General features: G+C 44.0%; 1 protein-coding gene across 2 annotated transcripts in view; it reads right to left on the reverse strand.

Annotated features, from left to right (window-relative positions):
- The window catches only part of SRPX (sushi repeat containing protein X-linked), a 245177-nt gene that overhangs the window by 133584 nt on the left and 87706 nt on the right, over positions 1-23887 (reverse strand). Inside the window, exon 2 of one of the 2 annotated variants that reach the window (XM_063955568.1) lies at positions 12821-12886. The exons of the other annotated variant lie outside the window; for it this stretch is intronic. Coding sequence (XP_063811638.1) covers positions 12821-12886 — 66 coding nt within the window. The remainder of the gene's footprint in view (positions 1-12820; positions 12887-23887) is intronic. 2 annotated transcript variants of the gene reach the window in all.

Raw genomic sequence — 23887 nt, forward strand, 5'->3', positions numbered from 1 at the left:
GTTACCAATGCATTTATTTAACCAGTGTCATAGTCAATTATAAATAGTTCAGATAGGGCTTAATGAAAAATGTTGTTTTGTTTTTTGTTGTGTTTTTTTTCTTTTTCCCCTCTCACCTCCAAGATTCTAGGATTCTCTGCTAGTTGTGAGATGGGCCATTGAAATGCAAATGAACTTGTGTGACTGGTTTGTTTTTTTTTCTCTCCCAGCAGTGAAGGAGATTGCATTCGCAGATAGTTTGAAAGCACATTCGTATGCAAATTGGAAGCACTGAATAAGGTCTCATATATGTAATAAGTGATTAGTACATATATGTAATGTCTATATGTCTGTGCTTACATCAATGTATGTTATTAGATTAATTTAGAATTGCATTTTCATCTGTGTACTTTCACATATCTCACCTTCCTGTTTGCCATTTGCATTGATAACGTGCTGAGAAAATTTGCTGCTATTTAAAAAAAAAAAAAAAAGGTAAGGGAGTAACTGAAAAAAAAAAAACCAAGCACACAGCATAGAAGATACTGTGTGGTGTTTGGTAAGCGTTTATATAGTGAAATATCGCTTATAGTAAGGCGATACAGAAGCCACAAGACAATAGCACACATTTGTTCAGTTTCCAAAATTTAGTTTAAATACCTTACTTTACTGTAACGCCTCTGGGGAGAGCTATCAGACTACGGGAAATGATTTTTCTGATCAGAAAACTATAAGAATGATAGTGGGTTGAAAACGGTATGAGTGTATTGAATCCCGCTTTGTGGACTTTGTGATCTATGTGATAAAACGGTATTGAATTCCGCTTTGTGGACTTTGTGATCTGTGTGATCTATGTGGAACGTGATGAGCACGATCTGAGTGAAAACGTGCAACAGAGTGTGATAAAGTTTTCGTTGTATTACGCTCTGGCTGTTTTGGAGCACAGTAGGGAGACTCCAATGATCCTACCATTTATGGGCAACAAGTGTCTATAAGTGGTACGATTGGACCGCACGGTTGTATGTGTGACCAATAACACAACGTGATATGAGGTCGTATATCCATGCGTAAATCTTGCCCTCATACGTGTTGTAGGGAGCACATGCAAGCGTGATTTGTGTAAAGAAAAAGGAAGGGAATTTTCTCAGGAAAATCTCTAGAGATAGGGCCTGCAACGGCTACACGTGTCTGCTAGAAGGCGGAACGGGGATACCCGGAGCAGAAGAAGTTCAGTGGAAGAGCTTTAAGGATTTCCAACGAAGTTCTGTGTTTGGTGCATTTTAGGAAGTTTTTCTGTGTTAAAAAGGTCCACAATGGCAGCCAAGTGCACAACACAGAGACGGTCGGAGGTCAGGATTCAGACTCCAGAGGCTTGCAGACCCCGAGGGTCTGCTCGGTTAGTAATGTGGGGGAAATATGGTCCCCACACTGAGACCTTTTGTGATGAATGGACACGAATGACTGCGGGGGATAAGGCACCATTTCCCGGGATAGGTAGTTTTGACTCAGAGGTGTTGCATAATTTAAGGCAAAGGATCAGTCTCATAAAATCCTGGAAACAACGAGTTAAACATGATGATTGTTTGCAGTTATGGCAACAGGAAAGTGAAATGCAAAGAAATGTAACTTACATATCTAACTTTCATCTTGAGAGGAGAGACATGGCATTGAAGAGGATTATGGTTGCAGGGAAATGGCACAATGTTGTACGATAAAAATGCACTTAGTAACTGTATTAAGAATGAAAGTGTTAAATGTAATAATGTTTATGAAAATGAAAGTGTAAAAATTACAAATGTTAACCTGTGCAAGTCGCACCCCATGTTAAACTTCCCTCAGGATTACCAACAAGAAAGTGAGCCCAGAACGATGTCGGCACCTCTTCCAGAAGCCATCCTACAAGACATCCAGGTGGACACGACCAAATTGGTAAAGGCAATAATCAAACCCCCTAACGGAGGGTCAGGTGAGGTCGTGTCCACAGGTACGTACAATGTTTTATATCACGCACAAACAAATGTACCCCATATTGTAAGACCAAAACAAGGTGATGTAATTGAGTTTAGTCCTGTCAGGGTGATCACAGTCCCCAATGGGAAGACTGATGATCAGGGAACCATTCCCGTCAAGGACAGTGCAATGCGCCATCCCTGGTCCCGGACAGAATTGAGATCAATCATGTCTGATTACCCAGATCCTAGGAAAGATCTAACTGTATGATCAAAGATTCACAGAAGGTATATCAACTCCCTAGACAACGACATAATCATGGTATCCAAGGAATCAGGTAGGTGCAGGGAAAGCGGTTGATGGTGATGAGCATCCAAGCGTTTGAGGAGGCATCAAATCAACAAAAACCCCAGGCCATTGGCACATGGAGGAACTTAAGGATTTGTGATCTGTGCAAAAGAGAAGGGCATTATGCCAGTAACTGCAACAGCCCACATAAAATCAGACCCCCTAGACATGAAAATGAGCAAAAGTTATGACACACCAAATTACAAGCAGGGATCATATAGGAAGAATTTTGGGCCACACCCATAATATATAGTCAGGAAAGGTGATCATTAGGACTGATGGTAAGCCTGAGGTAACGGTTAATAAATTGGGAGGTCATTCCCTGAAGACACAGGAATGACCAGGTGAAACGTTGTAAATGTATCTGTGAAATGTTTTTTTTTCTCTCTCTCTCTATCCCCATCTCTGATGAGTAGTGGTAAGAATTCACACATTGCATACCCACTTGGTCCTTGCAGAAGTCTACCAAACCCCAGCATGACCTCCGCCACAATGTATTTCTGGCCAGATACAGACAGTGGAGTAATGCAGGTGCTGGTGGGGAGGGACTGCTCAAGGAGACCAGTAGACACATAGATATGACAGCCTAATAAGTCTGACAATGTTTTTCTAATGCTAACAATGTTTTCTTAATGTTGACAATGTTTAAAAATGTTTTGTTTCTCTTTTCTCATTGGTGGTTATTGTCGAGTTATGTAATGTATATATGCACATGAATTGTTCTCTATCTCTTTTGTTTTTTTGTTGTCTCTCTCTTCTCACTCATGTTTCCATGGTTTAAAGATGGTATGTCACCCCTCAGTTGGACCAATGGTAATGCCAGATTTTTGCTCCTTACAGAAAGATCGTCGGTTAGGAAGGAATATTGCATCACCAGAATGATCGTTTTTGAAGACTGAAGAGACAGCACCTTTTGAGAGGACAGCAGAACAAGAAGAACGACAAGACGAGAGAACTTATTATCGTAACGAGTTCTCTCCCCCTCAAACTGATTTTCTTATACCCCATTTACAAATTTCTTCTTTTCTCCTCCTGTAAGATGGACTTGCCCCAAGAGACTGTGATATGGATTTTTCCCGTTAACCATGATGTTGACCAGAGCAGTCTGTTTCGGTGAGAGTACCAGTGAGGTCGAGAAAGGATCCAGAAAGGTCCTGATGACTGAGACGGAGGTGTAAATTTCCAATAGCAACTCAATCACCAAGCAAAGGCGAGTACCGGGCACGATCTAACAACCATGTTATTTGTAAACAATTGTGAAGGATTGTTAGTTCAAAAAAAAAAAAGAAAATTGTATCTGTAGGCTCTGTGATAATCTGGTTGAAGATGGATGCATAAAGAAATGCCAATCTAGTTTTAATATCCATATGGACCGGCATCCATTGAGTGACTATCACTCTCTAGTGGGTAACGTATTAAACAAGACCGATTGTTGGGTATGCTCTCAAGTACCTCAGGGTCACAGCAAATCAGGGCTAGTACCATTTCCTTTAACGTTAGGGGAGGTACTTGAGCTAAGTGGTGGGAGACCGGTGGACCGGAGGTTTAACATCTCCAGCCCTCCTAGTTTGAAGCTCCACCAATACCATGTGGATAGGTCCCTCATATGTTTTAACATCTCCAATCCTAGAAAACCGGGAAATTGGGAAGTGTCATGGAGCAACCTTACCATGACCTTTTCACACAGAGCAGATAGAATGCCTACAGATACAGAGCTCGTACGCCACATAGCCAGTAGAGGAAAATCTTTCCGGTATAGATATACCTTAGGAAGTAGGATTACTAGAGTTGGAGAGGTATCACCAGGATACTGTGCACATATCGTACAAACTGATACGTGCATTAAGCAGATGGAAGAATTAGGGTCAGGAGATTTCACCTGGAAGGTTTGTAACATGGTCATGTCCTTCTCCGTCCCATATGTTCTCCCCGATGATGCATATTTCATATGCGGGAGAAAGGCGTACAAGTGGCTTGCCCCAAACTCTGAAGGATTGTGTTATATTGGAAAAGTATTGCCTGAAGTGATGACTTTTACACATGACAAAATGAAGGACATACACCGTGGTGCCCAAGCTCCTTATACTCACACTCACTACGAGCACCTTGTTAAAAGACAACTGTCAGAAAGGTTAGAGCATCCGGCCTCTGATCTTATCCATGAATCCACCGGGATTCAGGTTCTGGTAGCGTTAGATTTCACTCGTACCGCTCGAGGAGTGATGAATTATAAATACATTTCCGCACTCGCCAATTTGTTAGATAATATCACTGAAATGTATGATGACACGTTTAGATACACTGGAAGAGAACTCCAAGCTTACAAAACAGAACTAGTTCAGCATAGGATGGTTCTTAATTACCTTACAGCAGTAACAGGCGGATATTGTGTTACATTGGCAACACAGTACGGCATAAAGTGTTGCACGTATATCACAAATAGCACCGAGGATCCGGTAGAGGTCATAGACCAAAAGATGGATGATATTCTGCAATTAAAATGGGAATTTCGTCGAAAACACAATCTCACCCTTGCTGCTGTAGGTAATGAGCTGACTGGTTGGGTGTCATGGTTGAACCCGCGAAATTGGTTCTCCGGTTTGGGAGAGTGGGCTCAAGGAGTCATAATGGATGTTGGAAAGTTTCTCCTGTGTATCTTAGGTGTTGTTATATCTATTGGATTGATATTTAGATGCGGGCAGGCTTTGATGAGGTGCAAACAAAGTACAAAAGTGATGAGCTTGAGGAGTGAGGAAACTGTAATTAACCTGGATTTGATTTATGACCCAATGCTAGAAACCATGACGTGATGATGTAATGAGTATACGGTCCGTCTTTCACCCATTTCTATGTTTTTCCTCCGAGGTACAAAGATCCACTTAGACGAAGGATTTGATGAGTCAAGGTGCCGACAACGGAAAGATGGGAGAAGGAGAGCAGACGGCCTGATATACAAGATTTTGATGGACAATGCCATGGGTACCCCAGTTTCCCTAGGAACTTTAAAATCACGCTAGCCCAACATTTTTTTGTAAATCCATGGACGTTGTTTGCTTTACTCACGACTTATGAGCAAAAGCACAAAGAAGAAGACTCCAATCAACCGACACCAATCAAGACCTCAATCGACAGATGTACATTTCCCTGACATAGAATATCATTGCATTTTCCATAAGTGTTCTTTATCTTCATCTCTACAACCCTCAGGTAATAACACACATAGACGATAGGGAATACAGGCACAGATATCAGCAACCACATACCTCCCCCATTCATGTATCATCAACTAAAATGTGCGTCCCCATTTTGTTGCAACCACAGCCGAAATGAGCTCGGTAGAGTTTGACAGCCCATCCACAGACCCTTAGTACGGGATAAGAAGGAATTCAAATGTATACTTCGCAATACCTCGAAGCTTGATTTACCACACGTACGGCACGATGATACATGACCCCCCAAACATGGATTCATACACACATGCTTCTGCTATCTCACTAGGTCATACCCTCTTCACACCTTCTCCTCTCTCCTCCCTTACCCAACCATGGAAATGTATTAACCCCTGACATATATTTTTCTCTTTTTGAAATGTTTTAGGAAGTGGCAGTTATTGGTGACTGCCAAAGGGTGGACTGTCAAAGTCAAAAATATTACATAGAGAGACCATATAAACTGCACACATATAAGTCGCTATACTTGCAAATATGCGCAGCGAGCACAGCAATATATGGAAACACACGCATTTGCTCGGACATGGCACTGAGATGGATTCGGCACTTGTTTCATACAGTACATGGTTATAATAATGTCAAGCACCAGACATTATGGAGATTTAGAATTGGCTGATGAATTAATGTCATGGATGTGTATCATTCGAACCGAACCAGATAAACACATCATGTTTGGTATTGAAGCAAGCAGAATAAGGTGTGGTTTAGTTTGAGACCTATTGTGTTGTCGTGGGACATTGCAGCGGATAGATATGATTATATGTATAAAAGTTAAGATCAGCTTTGTTGGGAACAATGGATGATCAACTAAGTTTTCAGGGCTGAACCTGATTAACATATACAAAGGAGAGAAAGAAAGACCCCTCCCCCAGGGACTGGTCAAACAGGAAGGTAGTGGTCAGGTGTGGCCTCAGAGAACAGATGTAATGTAGCTACACAGACACACACAGCTACCTGGCACCCAGCAGCATGGAGGCTACATCCCCAGGACATCCTCCAGGAAACAAAGGCTAAGTATCATAAAATCAATATCTCATGGCTGATTTGGCATAGAGTAGTTAAATGTGTGCTTTGTGGTGGGGTAGTTGTGGAAAGATGGGTAAGCATAGAGTGGTTGGTTTGGAGAAACAAATGGCTGGGGATGGTGAGGCTTGCGCAGCCGTGTGATGGTAACTTGTTTGTGCTGAATACTCTGTGGAATCTGTGATGGTAGCTGGGACATTAGACAACCGGTAGCATAGCATTTGTGGTGTTTGTTTGCCTATGGTGATTTAGAATAGATTGTGCTGGTTTGTTATAATATATCTTGTTAATCATAAATACCACCATGCAGTTGCGTTTGGGCATGTGCTTGTGGCAATGGCAGGCTGAGATGTGTGGTTACATTGTGATCTGGTCTTGTGATGAATATGCTCTGGTTATTGAGATACTGAAGTTGTTTGGGATGTGAAATTATGAGATGGTTCTAGGAAGTTGGATTACATTGTGAAAGGTGTTTTAGATGGTTTGGAATTGTAAAATCAGAACATATGCATTGTTTTGAGGCTTGGACATTTTGGAAGAAAATGGAGTCTTGTGTTTTCTGCTATGTGATTGTGGTGTAGTAGGAGTGCCATGTGTTTGGACCTGCAAACCTAAAATGGCTGCTGCTGGATGTCTTCCCCTCCCCCTTTCAGCCATGTGGTGTGGTCTTTGGAATCAAGAGGAGGTTTCCCAAAATGGAGTCTAGCTTCTGCCCCATGCGGCATTGTAGGGACAATTGTGTTGCTGGGTGTTGTGTATATAGGGACAGGCAGCATGGGTAAGCTCAAGTACTTTCTAAACAAAGATTCTCAGCATTGACTGACTGCGCAGCGATTGTTCCTCATGTGTAAGCTTCTCTGTAATCATTGTCTTTCTGTGAGCCAATCTCTCTCTCTCTCTCTCTCTCTCTCTCTCTCTCTCTCTCTCTCTCTCTCTGTGTCTATTTCTCTCTCTCTCATATCTCCCCTAGACTAAAACTTTTATAGTATTGTATTGTATTGTATTGTATTAGACCAGGATAGTATTGTAGTTTATCCTTTAGTTAGGTGTTTGGTTAGGAAGTCTTTGTTATATTGTAGTGTATCATTTGTACTGTGTTACTCTTTTACAAGTATACTAGATATAATACAGATAATAGGCTTTGGAACCCTAATCCAGTATCTGTGTATTTTCTATTGTGTTAAGTGTTCACTTGAGCGTCGGTGACGCTCAATCAGCTTTGTAGTTAGTCAGGTTACACAAGGTTGCACTTACACCCTGTATTCACATTAAGGTATATAGCGCATTACATTGTTAAAAGGTTTAAATATAAAGGTATAGTGTTGTGAGCGTCTGCATCGCTGGTGACCTCCTCGTGGTCTCGAGCGTAAGCTACGCCATAGCGAATCATTACCCTAGACATAACCAATAACGTGTCCTGTGATCACTGGGCCGTGAGCGAACGTGACGCTTGAGCGTCTCGCCTACGGCTGAGCGATCGCTACGTAGATAGCGTACCATTACGGTACTTCTTAAGCAAACAGCGTACAGTGTTCTTTAACCTTTAACGTGTTTTTAACAAGATAAATATTTAGCTTTGTTAGATATCATTATTGTGTGTTAGGCGGCTGGACACATTGCCTTCTTGGCCACATTTAAAACATAGAAACATAGAATTTGACGGCAGATATATGAACCACTTGGCCCATCTAGTCTGCCCCTTTTTTTATCCTTTAGGCAATCTCAACCCTGTTTGAACCTTAATTCTTTGTAAGGATATTCATATGCCTATCCCAAGCATGTTTAAATTGCTCTACAGTCTTAGAGGTATATGCAATTGCGGTCGAATTCCCGAAATTGTCGAATTTTGGGAATTTTTCGCCCCCAAAAAAAATCGACAATGCAATTCAATACTTTCCGACAAAAAAACGGACTTTCAAAATTCGACTTTTTGAAATTCGACTTTTGACAAATTCAACTTTTTTGCAATGATACACATGCTGCAATTCGACCAAAGTCTATTCAATGGAAGTTTGGAAATTCGACAACAGTGCTTTTAGACAGTAAATTCGTAATTTTCAATCCGCCACACTTTGGAGGGTGAAACTAATAAAAAAAATTTAAAACATGTTTTTTTTGTGTTTTTTTTTCTTGGTAATATCATATCTATTTATATTAGAAGGGATTAGGTACTTGGTTTGTCTTTTTTGGAGGCACAAGTATTATTTATATATTTTTAAAAATAATATTTTTTATTTTTTATTTTTTTTTGGATGGAATGGTAAAATCCCTGAAAAAAATGGCGTGGGGTCCCCCCTCCAAAGCATAACCAGCCTCGGGCTCTTCGAGCTGGTCCTGGTTCTAAAAATGTGGGGAAAAAATTGACAGGGGTTCCCCCGTATTTTTAAAACCAGCACCGGGCTCTGCGCCTGATGCTGGTGCAAAAAATACCGGGGACAAAAAGAGTAGGGGTCCCCCGTATTTTATACACCAGCATCGCGCTCCACTAGCTGGACAGATAATGCCACAGCCGGGGGTCACTTTTATACAGCGCCCTGCGGCCGTGGCATTAAATATCCAACTAGTCACCCCTGGCCGGGGTACCCTGGGGGAGTGGGGACCCCTTCAATCAAGGGGTCGTCCCCCCCAGCCACCCAAGGGCCAGGGGTGAAGCCCGAGGCTGTCCCCCCCATCCAAGGGCTGCGGATGGGAGGCTGATAGCCTTGAGAAAAATGTCAGAATATTGTTTTTTCCAGTAGTACTACAAGTCCCAGCAAGCCTCCCCCGCAAGCTGGTACTTGGAGAACCACAAGTACCAGCATGCGGGAGAAAAACGGGCCCGCTGGTACCTGTAGTACTACTGGAAAAAAATACCCAAATAAAAACAGGACACACACACCGTGACAAGTACAACTTTATTACATACTGCCGACACACACATACTTACCTATGTTGACACGCCGACTGCCACAGTCTCCGACGATCCGAGGGTACCTGTTAAAAAATTATACTCACCTTCCAGCGTCCAGAGATAAATCCACGTCCAGAGTATAATCCAGGTACTTGGCAAAATAACAAAACGCAAAAACCCGTGCCAGCGGACTGAAAGGGGTCCCATGTTGACACATGAGACCCCTTTCCCCGAATGCAGAGACCTCTACGTGACAGCTGTCACTGAAAGGTCTCGTAAGCCAATCAGCGAGCGCAACGTCCTTGCACTCTGCAGATTGGCTCTGTGCGCGTCTGAGCTGACAGCGCATCGCAAAGCCTCTCCATTATATTCAATGGTGGGAAGTTTGCGGCTAGCGGTGGGGTCACCCGCCGGTCAGCGGCTGACCGCGGGTAACCCCACCGCTGACGGCAAAGTTCCCACCATTGAAAGTAATGGGAGAGGCTTTGCGATGCGCTGTCTGAGGTCACACGCGCACAGCCAATCAGGTGAGCGCCACGGAAGTAGCGCTTCCTGATTGGCTGAAGGGACCTCAGTGACAGGAGTCACGTGGTGTCCCGGCATTCGTGGAAAGGGGTCTCATGTGTCAACATGGGACCCCTTTCAGTCCGTTGGTACGGGTGTGCGTGTTTTTATTTTGCCAAGTACGAGGATTTGATCTCTGGACGTGGATTTATCTCTGGACACTGGCAGGTGAGTATAATTTTTTTCACAGGTACCCTCGGATCGTCGGAGACTGTGCCAGTCGGCGTGTCAACATAGGTAAGTATGTGTGTGTCGGCGGTGTGCAATAAAGTTGTACTTGTCACGGTGTGTGTCTCCTGTTTTTATTTGGGTATTTTTCCCCCAGTAGTACTACAGGTACCAGCGGGCCCGTTTTCTCCCGCATGCTGGTACTTGTGGTTCTCCAAGTACCAGCTTGCGGGGGAGGCTTGCTGGGACTTGTAGTACTACTGGAAAAAACAATATTCTGTCATTTTACTCAAGGCTATCAGCCTCCCATCCGCAGCCTTTGGATGGGGGGGGACAGCCTCGGGCTTCACCCCTGGCCCTTGGGTGGCTGGGGGGGGACCCCTTGATTGAAGAGGTCCCCACTCCCCCAGGGTACCCCGGCCAGGGGTGACTAGTTGGATATTTAATGCCACGGCCGCAGGGCGCTGTATAAAAGTGACCCCCGGCTGTGGCATTATCTGTCCAGCTAGTGGAGCCCGATGCTGGTGTATAAAATACGGGGGACCCCTACTCTTTTTGTCCCCCGTATTTTTTGCACCAGCATCAGGCGCAGAGCCCGGTGCTGGTTTTAAAAATACGGGGGATCCCATGTCAATTTTGTCCCCGCATTTTTAGAACCAGGACCAGCTCGAAGAGCCGAGGCTGGTTATGCTTTGGAGGGGGGACCCCACGCCATTTTTTTCAGGGTTTTTCCCGTTTTTACCCGTTTTTTTAATTCGCGGCAAAATCCGGCAAATCGGCCGTTTTTCGCCCGCGGGAATGTCGAATCCGTTTTTCATTGAATATGGTGAATTCCGGCAGCCACCTGCCGGAATTCACCTATCGAATTGTGTCGAATTAAAAAACGGCGATAATTTGCCGCGATTCGCCGTGAATTGCATATACCCCTTAGCCTCTACCACCTCTGATGGGAGGCTATTCCACTTATCCACTACCCTTTCTGTGATTTCATTTTTCCTCATTTCTTTACTATTCAAATAAAGCTGTGACCTAATTTGTGCCAATCATTGCCTACCGGTCGTTATTTCTTAGTTTAAGGTTAAAGTGGTTTTGTGTTTAAGAATGGTTACAGCCAAGGCGGAGAAATAAACTGTAGCCCCTTAGGAATAATCCCCGGTTTCCTATATACCTCTATAGGGTGCAAGGAAAAAAAAGACAAGATACATCACCAAGGAGTATCTTCATGACCATTCCACAGGGGTGGTATTCATGTGACCGGTGGTCAGCAGACTGACGGTCACATGACCTCCCCCAAAATCCCGCCCCCTCACTATCCCGACGGTTGGCATGCCAACCAACAGGGACTATTTCCACTCGTGCTGCACTCGCCCCTCCCCGCCGGGATCCCGGCATCAGTATGCTGCCGGGATCCCGGCGTCGGTATGCTGACTGGCAGTCAGGAGACCATCGGTCAGCCATCCCACACCCTTCAACAGGTATATTGCAGAGAACTGAATCGTCTCCCATAGAATGGGGAAACCGATTGTTCACAATTGTGCAGCTAGAAGATACAGTAGCAGCAAAATGCAACTTTAAACTTATAATAATTGCTAATTTTTTATTATATTTAATGCATAGGTCTAATTAATCTCCTCTACAGTTAGTTTCTACTAATGTTATCGTGTGTTGCTGTAACTTAACGTTTTTCACTGATCAAAACACACATTTTCAGCCAATTTGCTTATCAAATTACATGTTGCTGGGATTGAAGGCTATGTTAAATACATCAGTCCTGGATGAAGTGCCAACAGTACACATGAGCATTCAAAGTGATGGATGGAACATGGATTTAGCTTATGAATGAAAATACACATTTTACATTAGACCAGCAGCAGATGGGTGAAAATTACACATCCCTATGGTCCAGGACTGATCTATGCAATATATTATCAATGACTACATCTCCCAGTATCTTCCCTACTGAAGTCCATTATCCTGTCCTTGGTACATTGGGGGTGATTCCGAGTTGATCGCAGCATCAAATTTGTTAGCAGTTGGGCAAAACCATGTGCACTGCAGGGGAGGCAGATTTAACATGTGCAGAGAGAGTTAGATTTGGGTGGGGTGTGTTCAAACTGAAATCTAAATTGCAGTGTAAAAATAAACCAGCCAGTATTCACCCTGCATAGAAACAAAATAACCCACCCAAATCTAACTCTATAACTCTCTGCACAAATGTTATATCTGCCCCCCCCCCCCCCCCCCTGCAGTGCACATGGTTTTACCCAACTGCTAACAAATTTGATGCTGCGATCAACTCGGAATTACCCCCATTGTGTAAGTGAGTATTAACACAAATTAAATTCCATGGTTGGCTGCATTCAAAGGCTAGAATCAAGTTCATGATACAATTCATATACTACTGTAGATTTGTGTAGAAAACCAAATAAGATTGCTAACACACAATTTTGTTTTAAAACATCTGAATAAATTAATGAGATTATAAAAAATGTAAAGGTTGAAAAGGTCATTTAAAATGCAACATGGAACAGACCACCATAACCGCAATGACAAGCAAAAAGCAAATTTGACTGATTCTAAAGTTGCTGCAATATGAAGCAAGTCTTAGTAAAGCTGGGAGCAGTTTATGGCTTTCATATACAGCCTGCAGAATAAGCTAAGCCTTCACCTGAGTAGCGATATCTAGAGCGTGCATAAGCGTCCTCATCATCTTCTAGCGGTGAATATCCCGATCCTAAAAAAAAAGAACAAAAAAAATGGAAATAGCAAAAGAAAAAAAAACTTTATGTTAGGGATGAGACAGCAAGTGATATTAATGTGGAAAGCAGACATTGGGGTAAATTTACTAAGGTGGGAGATTTTTAGAACTGGTGATGTTGCCCATAGCAACCAATCAGATTATATCTATTATCTGCTAGAAACAGCTAGATAAATGGTAAGTAGAATCTGATTGGTTGCCATGGGCAACATCACCAGTTCTAAAAATCCCCCACCTTAGTAAATTTACCCCCTTATCTGTTATCAAGTGCATTTATGGTGCCATTACAAAGAGTAGACCTGTTTGCTTACAGCATTAATTCCTACAGGGTTAGGGTTTTTTTTTTTCCCAGGTTATTTAGTTTATGCTTTAACATTTGAAACAAAAAACAAAAGTTCTGAATTTTATGAATTGTCTGTTAATAATGGGTATTTGCCCTGTGCAAAAACTAAATCTACATTAGCCTTTAAATTGCTACAGATCCCGAGACGTTATCACGGTGTACAATATATTTTGAAAGCGAGTCCACCATAACACGTAAGGCATGTTACATACTTTTTATCTTCAGAGGTTATAGTAGTTTAACAAAAACGTTTATTGGCGGGTTCTGTTTTGGAAGCTCTGGCAATTATTAATCTGCAGCTTTTGCGGCACTGAAAGTCCCAGGATGCTCTTCCAGCCTCGTGCTAATAGGCAATGCTGGAACTGTAGATGTAAAACAGCCACAGAATGCCTAAACTTACTGAAGTAGACAGGACCCTGTTTCATACCCTCCAACTGTACCTTTTTAATAGGTACAGTACCTTTTTTTATGCTCTGTACCGATTTTTGGCTCTCCAAACTTACATTGAACGTATAGGAAAATGGGTGTGGCCACGCCCACTTTACCCGTGACCACACCCCCTTTTCTCATTTGTACCGATTTTTATGTGTAAAATGTTGGAGGGTATGCTGTTCTGGCTTTCATTTCCATATGCCTACAGCTGTAATGTCCAACAGGAAGCAAGCAAATCATTTTTATTTTCTTCACTTAGTTGTGTTTCCCTTTCTGCAAATCACCAGTTTATCCAACCAAATCGTCAAGTTGGAAGCATTAACTGGGGCAGACTGTGCACGGAATGTTCACAGTTTTATTTACTCAAACTGAGGTTAAGCTGCAAAAAATTAGAAAGTGGAATTAGAGTATAATATTAGACCTATTGTTCCTTTATCGAGAAACACTGTGACAGAAACAGATCATACAGGAGAATGTCTTAGGTTTGGTGATTCTCACAAGACTTTCTGATCCAAATATAATGTATAAGCTCCATAAATGGACTAGATGCATTTTCAATGGTAATAGCAGCAGAATTAATGCTGTACCTTGTTATAGCTTAGTACAGCTTAGTTAGCAGCATGATTATTCATAGCATTGTTGTAAGCGCTGGAAAAATAAAGCCAGGAATAGTGAATTATATTAATTTAAACTTTGACATTAAAACCAACATGTAGTCAGTAGTACCCATGTAATTCAGGGTTTTCACGCTTCTCCTGTAACCAAAAAAATGAAAGTTTACATATAAAAGCTGTAGAAAAGGGTCTGTATCAGCCATGGTTTAATGATCTGTACATAAAAACATTGACAATTCAAGTTACAGACAGTAATTCATATACTGTGCTTCAACACCCCATAGAAGAAGCAACATTTATGTGATTAAGGGGGACATTTACTAAGCAGTGATAAGAGTGGAGAAGTGAGCCAGTGGAGAAGTTGCTCCATCAACCAATCAGCAGCTCTGTATAATTTCATAGTATGCAAATTATAGATGTTACTTCAGTGCTGATTGGTTGCCATGGGCAACTTCTCCACTGGCTCACTTCCCCACTCTTATCACTGCTTAGTAAATGTCCCCCTAAGACTAAAACCAACTTGTGGCCAATTTGCAGATACAAGTACTATTCTGCCAAACCAACCTGCTGCCAATCAGACCATTACCTGCCAAACAAACCTGCAGCCAATCAGGACATTACCTGCCAAACCAAACTGCAGCCAATGAAGCCATTACCTGCCAACACTAATCTGCAGCCAATCAGGCCATTACCTGCCCAACCCACCTGCATCCGGTCAGGCCATTACCTAACAAACCAACCTGCAGCCAATCAAACCATTACTTACTTTAAAAAAAAACCCACACACAACCAACTGCTAAGTGCAGCAGTAACAGCAGCAAAATACTTGTGTGCAACCCTGCCGTGCACTGAATGTGGGACCTGATTAGAGATGGACGCAATGGCGACGTTGTACACAGTGGAGCAATCTTTTGCCACTGCACATGTGCCACATGTGGCAGTTGCAGTGAGAATTTTTATGTAAAATGTGTGACAGGCAGGGGCATTTGTGGGAGGTACCTGGGAAATGGGTGCGTCGCTACCACATCCTGGGCATCTCATAGCTTGCAGCGATGATCCCATGTGCAGTTACACTGGCTCCAGCATCTTACATCTGATGCCCATGCTGCATGACCACAGTGTCATTCTGTAGGTTGAGTATCGACCGTTGTGTATCCAATGTCTTCGTGCACAAGCGGCAGACAGTGCTGGATTAAGGTCCTCATGGGCCTAGAGCTGAAATATCTGAAGGGCCTATTGTGTGCAGAAGGTGTGACCAGCATGGTGGGGGTGAGCCCAGTTCTGTGGTGGTGTGTCTCTGCCATGGTTCGTGGCTAGCACCATGGAGGGCATAGCTACCAGTGATCGAAGCACAACATTTGAAATGTGGGTATTCAAATATCAGGAGGGCTTTACTTAGGCAGGTCCAAGGGCTGAGCCCTCTTAATATTTCCTTATCCCCCGCTTCACAGCACAGTTCCCCACACCACATTACACATCTCAACTCTCCACACTACACCACAGTTTCTCTCAACACACAGCTCCCCCCACTGCATTGCAGCACAGCACCCCTCTCTGCACTCCCAGCACCCCTCTCTGCACTCCCAGCTAACTTCATACCACAGGTCACCACTGGCAGCAACCTCCTCAGTGTGGCATTTGGACTGGCCCTACTCCTTGTTACGAGACAAGAAACACAACTCCCAGAGCTGCAGCCGCTAATCAGTAATGTCCGCTGGCTGGCGGTTCACGAGCCAATATACACACACAGTACATATATATATGTACAGTGTATACACTATACAAACTATATTTATATATATATACAGAACATACAGTACTGTGTAAAAGTTTTAGGCAGGTGTGGAATAAAGGCTGCAGTAAGAATGCTTTCAGAAATAGAAGTGTTAATAGTTTATTTTTACCAATTAACAAAATGCAAAGTGAATGAACAGAAGAGAAATCTAAATCAAATCAATATTTGGTGTGACCGCCCATTGCCTTCAAAACAGAATAAATTCTTCTAGGTACACTTGCACACAGTTTTTGAAGGAACTTGGCAGGGAGGTTGTTCCAAACATCTTGGAGAACTAACAACAGATCTTCTGTGTATGTAGGCTTGCTCAAATCCTTTGGCCTCTTCATGTAATCCCAGACAGACTCGATGATGTTGAGATCAGGATTTTAATCTTAATGACATTGGCTGTATGTTGGGGGTCGTTGTCAATCACTATTAGTCTGATGCCGCCCCTGCCTGCGCACTGTATCATAAGACTCATTTGCGCATTCGCAGAACGGGTCCTGTGCTTTTACTTAGTACCAAACATTGGTACATTGGGGCTAATATAGACCTGATCGTAGCCACGCAAAATTCTGCACGGCTACGATCAGCCACCCTGACATGCTAGGAGACGCCAAGCACAGGGATAGTCCGCCCCACATGTCTGGCCATCCCCCTGCCGCACAGGTATAAAAGCATTGCATGGCGGTGATGCTTTCGTACCTGAACAGTAGCTCCCTACCAGCACAGCTCCTGCGCCCTGGCAGGGAGCTACCCATCGTTCTCCGGGTCGCAGCAGCTGTGTGTGACATCACGCAGCCACCGCGGACCCCCCTCCTGCGCGGTCCGGGCACGTCTGCATTGCCCGGACCAGGCCCCTAAAATGGCGGCCCAACGCCATTTTCAATCAGGCAGAGGAGATCGCTGGGCAGAAACGCCGATCGCATCTCTGGCATGCGCCAGCACACTGCGGCGCCTGCGCAGTTTGGACCTGATCGCCTGCTGTGCAAAGACGCATAGCAGCGATCAAGTCTGAATTAGAATGTGCACTGCAGGGGGGCAGATAAAACATTTGCAGAGAGAGTTAGATTTGGGTGGGTTATTTTGTTTCTGTGCAGGGTAAATACTGGCTGCTTTATTTTTACACTGCAATTTACATTTCAGTTTGAACACACCCCACCCAAATCTAACTCTCTCTGCACATGTTATATCTGCCCCCCCTGCAGTGCACATGGTTTTGCCCAACTACTAACAAATTTGCTGCTGCGATCAACTCAGAATTAGGCCCCATGTGCACTGCAGGGGAGGCAGATATAACATTTGCAGAGAGAGTTAGATTTGGGTGGGTTATTATGTTTCTGTGCAAGGTAAATACTGTCTGCTTTATTTTTACACTGCAATTTAGATTTCAGTTTGAACACACCCCACCCAAATCTAACTCTCTCTGCACATGTTATATCTGTCCCCCTTCCCTGCAGTGCACATGGTTTCGCCCAACTGCTAACAAATTTGCTGCTGCGATCAACCCTGAATTAGGCCCTTAGACTTCCGTTCTGGTTTAGGTCATGTTTCCACTGTTTCTACCTAATTGTGTTAGGGTTTAAGATGCCCCTGTCCTACAACATACCACAAGTAATTTGCCTCTACCATTTGACACAGTGATTCAAGTTTATGAACAAACTTAGCAGGCTTGAACAAATCCTTCTGGCAAGCCAGTTTAAACAGCCAAGTGAAAAATGTTTATGCTGTCCATGGGACACGATATTATATACAACAGGTAGCAAGTAACACATCAAACATCCAATAGTATTGCAGGTTGGTAGAGAGAGAGAGGTGAATAATGGGTTTAATACTGTTCGAGGAAACATTGTGGACATGTAGAGATGAGCAAATTGTTTCATCAGCGGTATTTGGAAGTGTTCTCCGATTTACTTTAAGCACAACAAACAACAAGATAAGGGGCATATTCATCATGAAAAAATTGTGCAATGAGATTTTTTAGTGTTCAGTTTTCATTGCAATTTTTTTATGATTCATTATGCCAGCATGAGAAAATTATCAGTTCTGGTACCTCCCGCTTAGCATTATTGCAGGTCTCCGGTTGCAGAGGCCACCCACACCCCACCACTCTGCAGCCGCGCACCCCCTTCCACCTGTGGACATGTTATTGCTGGGGCTGCATTAGTGCCGGCTGTGGTCACTCTCCCCTCCCCCACCTACCTCCCGTCGGCACTTATGTATCCTGGCCGCGGCTGCTCCCCCCTCCTACGCCGGCACTTATTTGTCCCGGCCTCAGCCGCTCCCCCCTCTGCCGCCAGCACTTGCGTGTCCTGGCCGCTTCCTCCCCTCCCCTCCTTGCCGCCGCACTTGGTGTCCCAGCTGCAGCCACTTCCTCCCCTCCCCGCCGGCACCTTACTGACAGCGCGAGGGGAGCTAACACTACACAGCGATGAGGGATCTGAATAGATCCCGCCGCTACACATGCAGTTACACAAGGATGGCGAACAGTTTCCCTTTCGAAGTCCGAAAAAAATGCTTAATGATGAATTTGCCCCTGAATCACCTGTCACCGTCTCATTTCTATTTATAAGCTACAAATTCTGTGAAATGCATCTGTAGAAATACAGTGTGAAATAGCCATTACAAGCCCTATGTTGAGATAAACCCTGCTCCAAGTGGGGGGTGTAGTTAACACTGATGATAATCTCTGCCTCTGTACTTCCCTGCCTAATCCTCTGGGAAAGATCCTAACAATGATATACAAATGTTACAACATCTTCTGAACCAACTTTGATTTGAATTTAAAACTAGTTTAGCATCTGCAGCAAGAAACATTAATCTTTGTTTATCTGCATAAAATAAAACATATGATGGAGATTTGATAGAAGACGGCATTTTCTGTTGGGTGACCTTCCATGTGCAGACTATTCAAGCCACACTATTACAGTGTCTGGAGTAGAGATGAGCGGGTTCGGTTCCTCGGAATCCGAACCCCCCCGAACTTCAGCCTTTTTACACGGGTCCGAGGCAGACTCGGATCTTCCCGCCTTGCTCGGTTAACCCGAGCGCGCCCGAACGTCATCATCCCGCTGTCGGATTCTCGCGAGGCTCGCATCCTATCGCGAGACTCGGATTCTATATAAGGAGCCGCGCGTCGCCGCCATTTTCACACGTGCATTGAGATTGATAGGGAGAGGACGTGGCTGGCGTCCTCTACGTTTAGATAGAGAGTGAGACACTTGATTTACTAGTAATTTAATTTTAGTAATTTTGGGGAGCATTAGGACTGGAGTACTCAGAGAGTGCAGAGTTTTGCTGATAGTTATACTAGTGACCACCAGTTTTATTTATTATTTAAAATCCGTTCTCTGCCTGAAAAAAAACGATACACAGTCACATACCATATCTGTGCTCAGCCTCAGTGTGCTGCATGATTGATAATATCATCTATGTATATCTGACTGTGCTGAGTGCTCACTGCTCACACAGCTTAATTGTGGGGGAGACTGGGGAGCAGTTATAGCAGGAGTACATAACAGTGCACACTTTTGCTGCCAGTGTGACTGACCAGTGACCACCAGTATATTGTCTGCCTGAAAAAGTTAAACACTCGTGTGGTGTTTTTTTTTTTTTATTCTATAAACGCATTCTGCTGACAGACAGTGTCCAGCAGGTCCGTCATTCATTATATTATAATATATACCTGCAGTAGTGATATATATATATTTTTTATATCATTATCATCCAGTCTATACTAGCAGACGCAGTACGGTAGTCCACGGCTGTAGCTACCTCTGTGTCGGCAGTGCTCGTCCATAATTGTATACCTACCTGTGGTGGGTTTTTTTTTTTCCTATCTTCTTCATACTAGTAGTTTAGGAGTCTGCTGACAGTGTCCAGCAGGTCCATCATTATATAATATATACCTGTCCTGCAGTAGTGATATATATATATTTTTTATATCATTATCATCCAGTCTATACTAGCAGACGCAGTACGGTAGTCCACGGCTGTAGCTACCTCTGTGTCGGCAGTGCTCGTCCATAATTGTATACCTACCTGTGGTGGTTTTTTTTTTCTATCTTCTTCATACTAGTAGTTTAGGAGTCTGCTGACAGTGTCCAGCAGGTCCGTCATTATATAATATATACCTGTCCTGCAGTAGTGATATATATATATTTTTTATATCATTATCATCCAGTCTATACTAGCAGACGCAGTACGGTAGTCCACGGCTGTAGCTACCTCTGTGTCGGCAGTCACTCGTCCATAATTGTATACCTACCTGTGGTGGGTTTTTTTTTTTCTATCTTCTTCATACTAGTAGTTTAGGAGTCTGCTGACAGTGTCCAGCAGGTCCGTCATTATATAATATATACCTGTCCTGCAGTAGTGATATATATATATTTTTTATATCATTATCATCCAGTCTATACTAGCAGACGCAGTACGGTAGTCCACGGCTGAAGCTACCTCTGTGTCGGCAGTGCTCGTCCATAATTGTATACCTACCTGTGGTAGGTTTTTTTTTTCTATCTTCTTCATACTAGTAGTTTAGGAGTCTGCTGACAGTGTCCAGCAGGTCCGTCATTATATAATATATACCTGTCCTGCAGTAGTGATATATATATATTTTTTATATCATTATCATCCAGTCTATACTAGCAGACGCAGTACGGTAGTCCACGGCTGTAGCTACCTCTGTGTCGGCAGTGCTCGTCCATAATTGTATACCTACCTGTGGTGGGGTTTTTTTTTCTATCTTCTTCATACTAGTAGTTTAGGAGTCTGCTGACAGTGTCCAGCAGGTCCGTCATTATATAATATATACCTGTCCTGCAGTAGTGATATATATATATTTTTTATATCATTATCATCCAGTCTATACTAGCAGACGCAGTACGGTAGTCCACGGCTGTAGCTACCTCTGTGTCGGCAGTGCTCGTCCATAATTGTATACCTACCTGTGGTGTGTTTTTTTTTTCTATCTTCCTCATACTAGTAGTTTAGGAGTCTGCTGACAGTGTCCAGCAGGTCCGTCATTATATAATATATACCTGTCCTGCAGTAGTGATATATATATATATTTTTTATATCATTATCATCCAGTCTATACTAGCAGACGCAGTACGGTAGTCCACGGCTGTAGCTACCTCTGTGTCGGCAGTCACTCGTCATCCATAAGTATACTAGTATCCATCCATCTCCATTGTTTACCTGAGGTGCCTTTTAGTTGTGCCTACTAAAATATGGAGAACAAAAATGTTGAGGTTCCAAAAATAGGGAAAGATCAAGATCGACTTCCACCTCGTGCTGAAGCTGCTGCCACTAGTCATGGCCGAGACGATGAAATGCCATCAACGTCGTCTGCCAAGGCCGATGCCCAATGTCATAGTACAGAGCATGTAAAATCCAAAACACCAAATATCAGTAAAAAAAGGACTCAAAAATCTAAAATAAAATCGTCGTCGGAGAAGCGTAAACTTGCCAATATGCCATTTACCACACGGAGTGGCAAGGAACGGCTGAGGCCCTGGCCTATGTTCATGGCTAGTGGTTCAGCTTCACATGAGGATGGAAGCACTCAGCCTCTCGCTAGAAAAATGAAAAGACTTAAGCTGGCAAAAGCACAGCAAAGAACTGTGCGTTCTTCGAAATCACAAATCCACAAGGAGAGTCCAATTGTGTCGGTTGCGATGCCTGACCTTCCCAACACTGGACGTGAAGAGCATGCGCCTTCCACCATTTGCATGCCCCCTGCAAGTGCTGGAAGGAGCACCCGCAGTCCAGTTCCTGATAGTCAGATTGAAGATGTCAGTGTTGAAGTACACCAGGATGAGGAGGATATGGGTGTTGCTGGCGCTGGGGAGGAAATTGACCAGGAGGATTCTGATGGTGAGGTGGTTTGTTTAAGTCAGGCACCCGGGGAGACACCTGTTGTCCGTGGGAGGAATATGGCCATTGACATGCCTGGTGAAAATACCAAAAAAATCAGCTCTTCGGTGTGGAAGTATTTCAACAGAAATGCGGACAACATTTGTCAAGCCGTGTGTTGCCTTTGTCAAGCTGTAATAAGTAGGGGTAAGGACGTTAACCACCTCGGAACATCCTCCCTTATACGTCACCTGCAGCGCATTCATCATAAGTCAGTGACAAGTTCAAAAACTTTGGGCGACAGCGGAAGCAGTCCACTGACCAGTAAATCCCTTCCTCTTGTAACCAAGCTCACGCAAACCACCCCACCAACTCCCTCAGTGTCAATTTCCTCCTTCCCCAGGAATGCCAATAGTCCTGCAGGCATTGTCACTGGCAATTCTGACGAGTCCTCTCCTGCCTGGGATTCCTCCGATGCATCCTTGCGTGTAACGCCTACTGCTGCTGGCGCTGCTGTTGTTGCTGCTGGGAGTCGATGGTCATCCCAGAGGGGAAGTCGTAAGACCACTTTTACTACTTCCACCAAGCAATTGACTGTCCAACAGTCCTTTGCGAGGAAGATGAAATATCACAGCAGTCATCCTGCTGCAAAGCGGATAACTGAGGCCTTGGCATCCTGGGCGGTGAGAAACGTGGTTCCGGTATCCATCATTACTGCAGAGCCAACTATAGACTTGTTTGAGGTACTGTGTCCCCGGTACCAAATACCATCTAGGTTCCAGTTCTCTAGGCAGGCGATACCGAAAATGTACACAGACCTCAGAAAAAGACTCACCAGTGTCCTAAAAAATGCAGTTGTACCCAATGTCCACTTAACCACGGACATGTAGACAAGTGGAGCAGGGCAGACTCAGGACTATATGACTGTGACAGCCCACTGGGTAGATGTATGGACTCCCGCCGCAAGAACAGCAGCGGCGGCACCAGTAGCAGCATCTCGCAAACGCCAACTCTTTCCAAGGCAGGCTACGCTTTGTATCACCGCTTTCCAGAATACGCACACAGCTAAAAACCTCTTACGGCAACTGAGGAAGATCATCGCAGAATGGCTTACCCCAATTGGACTCTCCTGTGGATTTGTGGCATCGGACAACGCCAGCAATATTGTGTGTGCATTAAATATGGGCAAATTCCAGCACGTCCCATGTTTTGCACATACCTTGAATTTGGTGGTGCAGAATTATTTAAAAAACGAGAGGGGCGTGCAAGAGATGCTGTCGGTGGCCAGAAGAATTGCGGCACACTTTCGGCGTACAGGCACCACGTACAGAAGACTGGAGCACCACCAAAAACGCCTGAACCTGCCCTGCCATCATCTGAAGCAAGAAGTGGTAACGAGGTGGAATTCAACCCTCTATATGCTTCAGAGGTTGGAGGAGCAGCAAAAGGCCATTCAAGCCTATACAACGGAGCACGATATAGGAGGTGGAATGCACCTGTCTCAAGCGCAGTGGAGAATGATTTCAACGTTGTGCAAGGTTCTGCAACCTTTTGAACTTGCCACACGTGAAGTCAGTTCAGACACTGCCAGCCTGAGTCAGGTCATTCCCCTCATCAGGCTTTTGCAGAAGAAGCTGGAGACATTGAAGGAGGAGCTAACACAGAGCGATTCCGCTAGGCATGTGGGACTTGTGGATGGAGCCCTTAATTCGCTTAACAAGGATTCACGGGTGGTCAATCTGTTGAAATCAGAGCACTACATTTTGGCCACCGTGCTGATCCTAGATTTTAAACCTACCTTGGATCTCTCTTTCCGGCAGACACAAGTCTGCAGGGGTTCAAAGAACTGCTGGTGAGAAAATTGTCAAGTCAAGCGGAACGCGACCTGTCAACATCTCCTCCTTCACATTCTCCCGCAACTGGGGGTGCGAGGAAAAGGCTCAGAATTCCGAGCC

The sequence above is a fragment of the Pseudophryne corroboree genome, chromosome 2 (genome assembly GCF_028390025.1).
Source record: "Pseudophryne corroboree isolate aPseCor3 chromosome 2, aPseCor3.hap2, whole genome shotgun sequence".
Lineage (NCBI taxonomy): Eukaryota > Metazoa > Chordata > Amphibia > Anura > Myobatrachidae > Pseudophryne > Pseudophryne corroboree.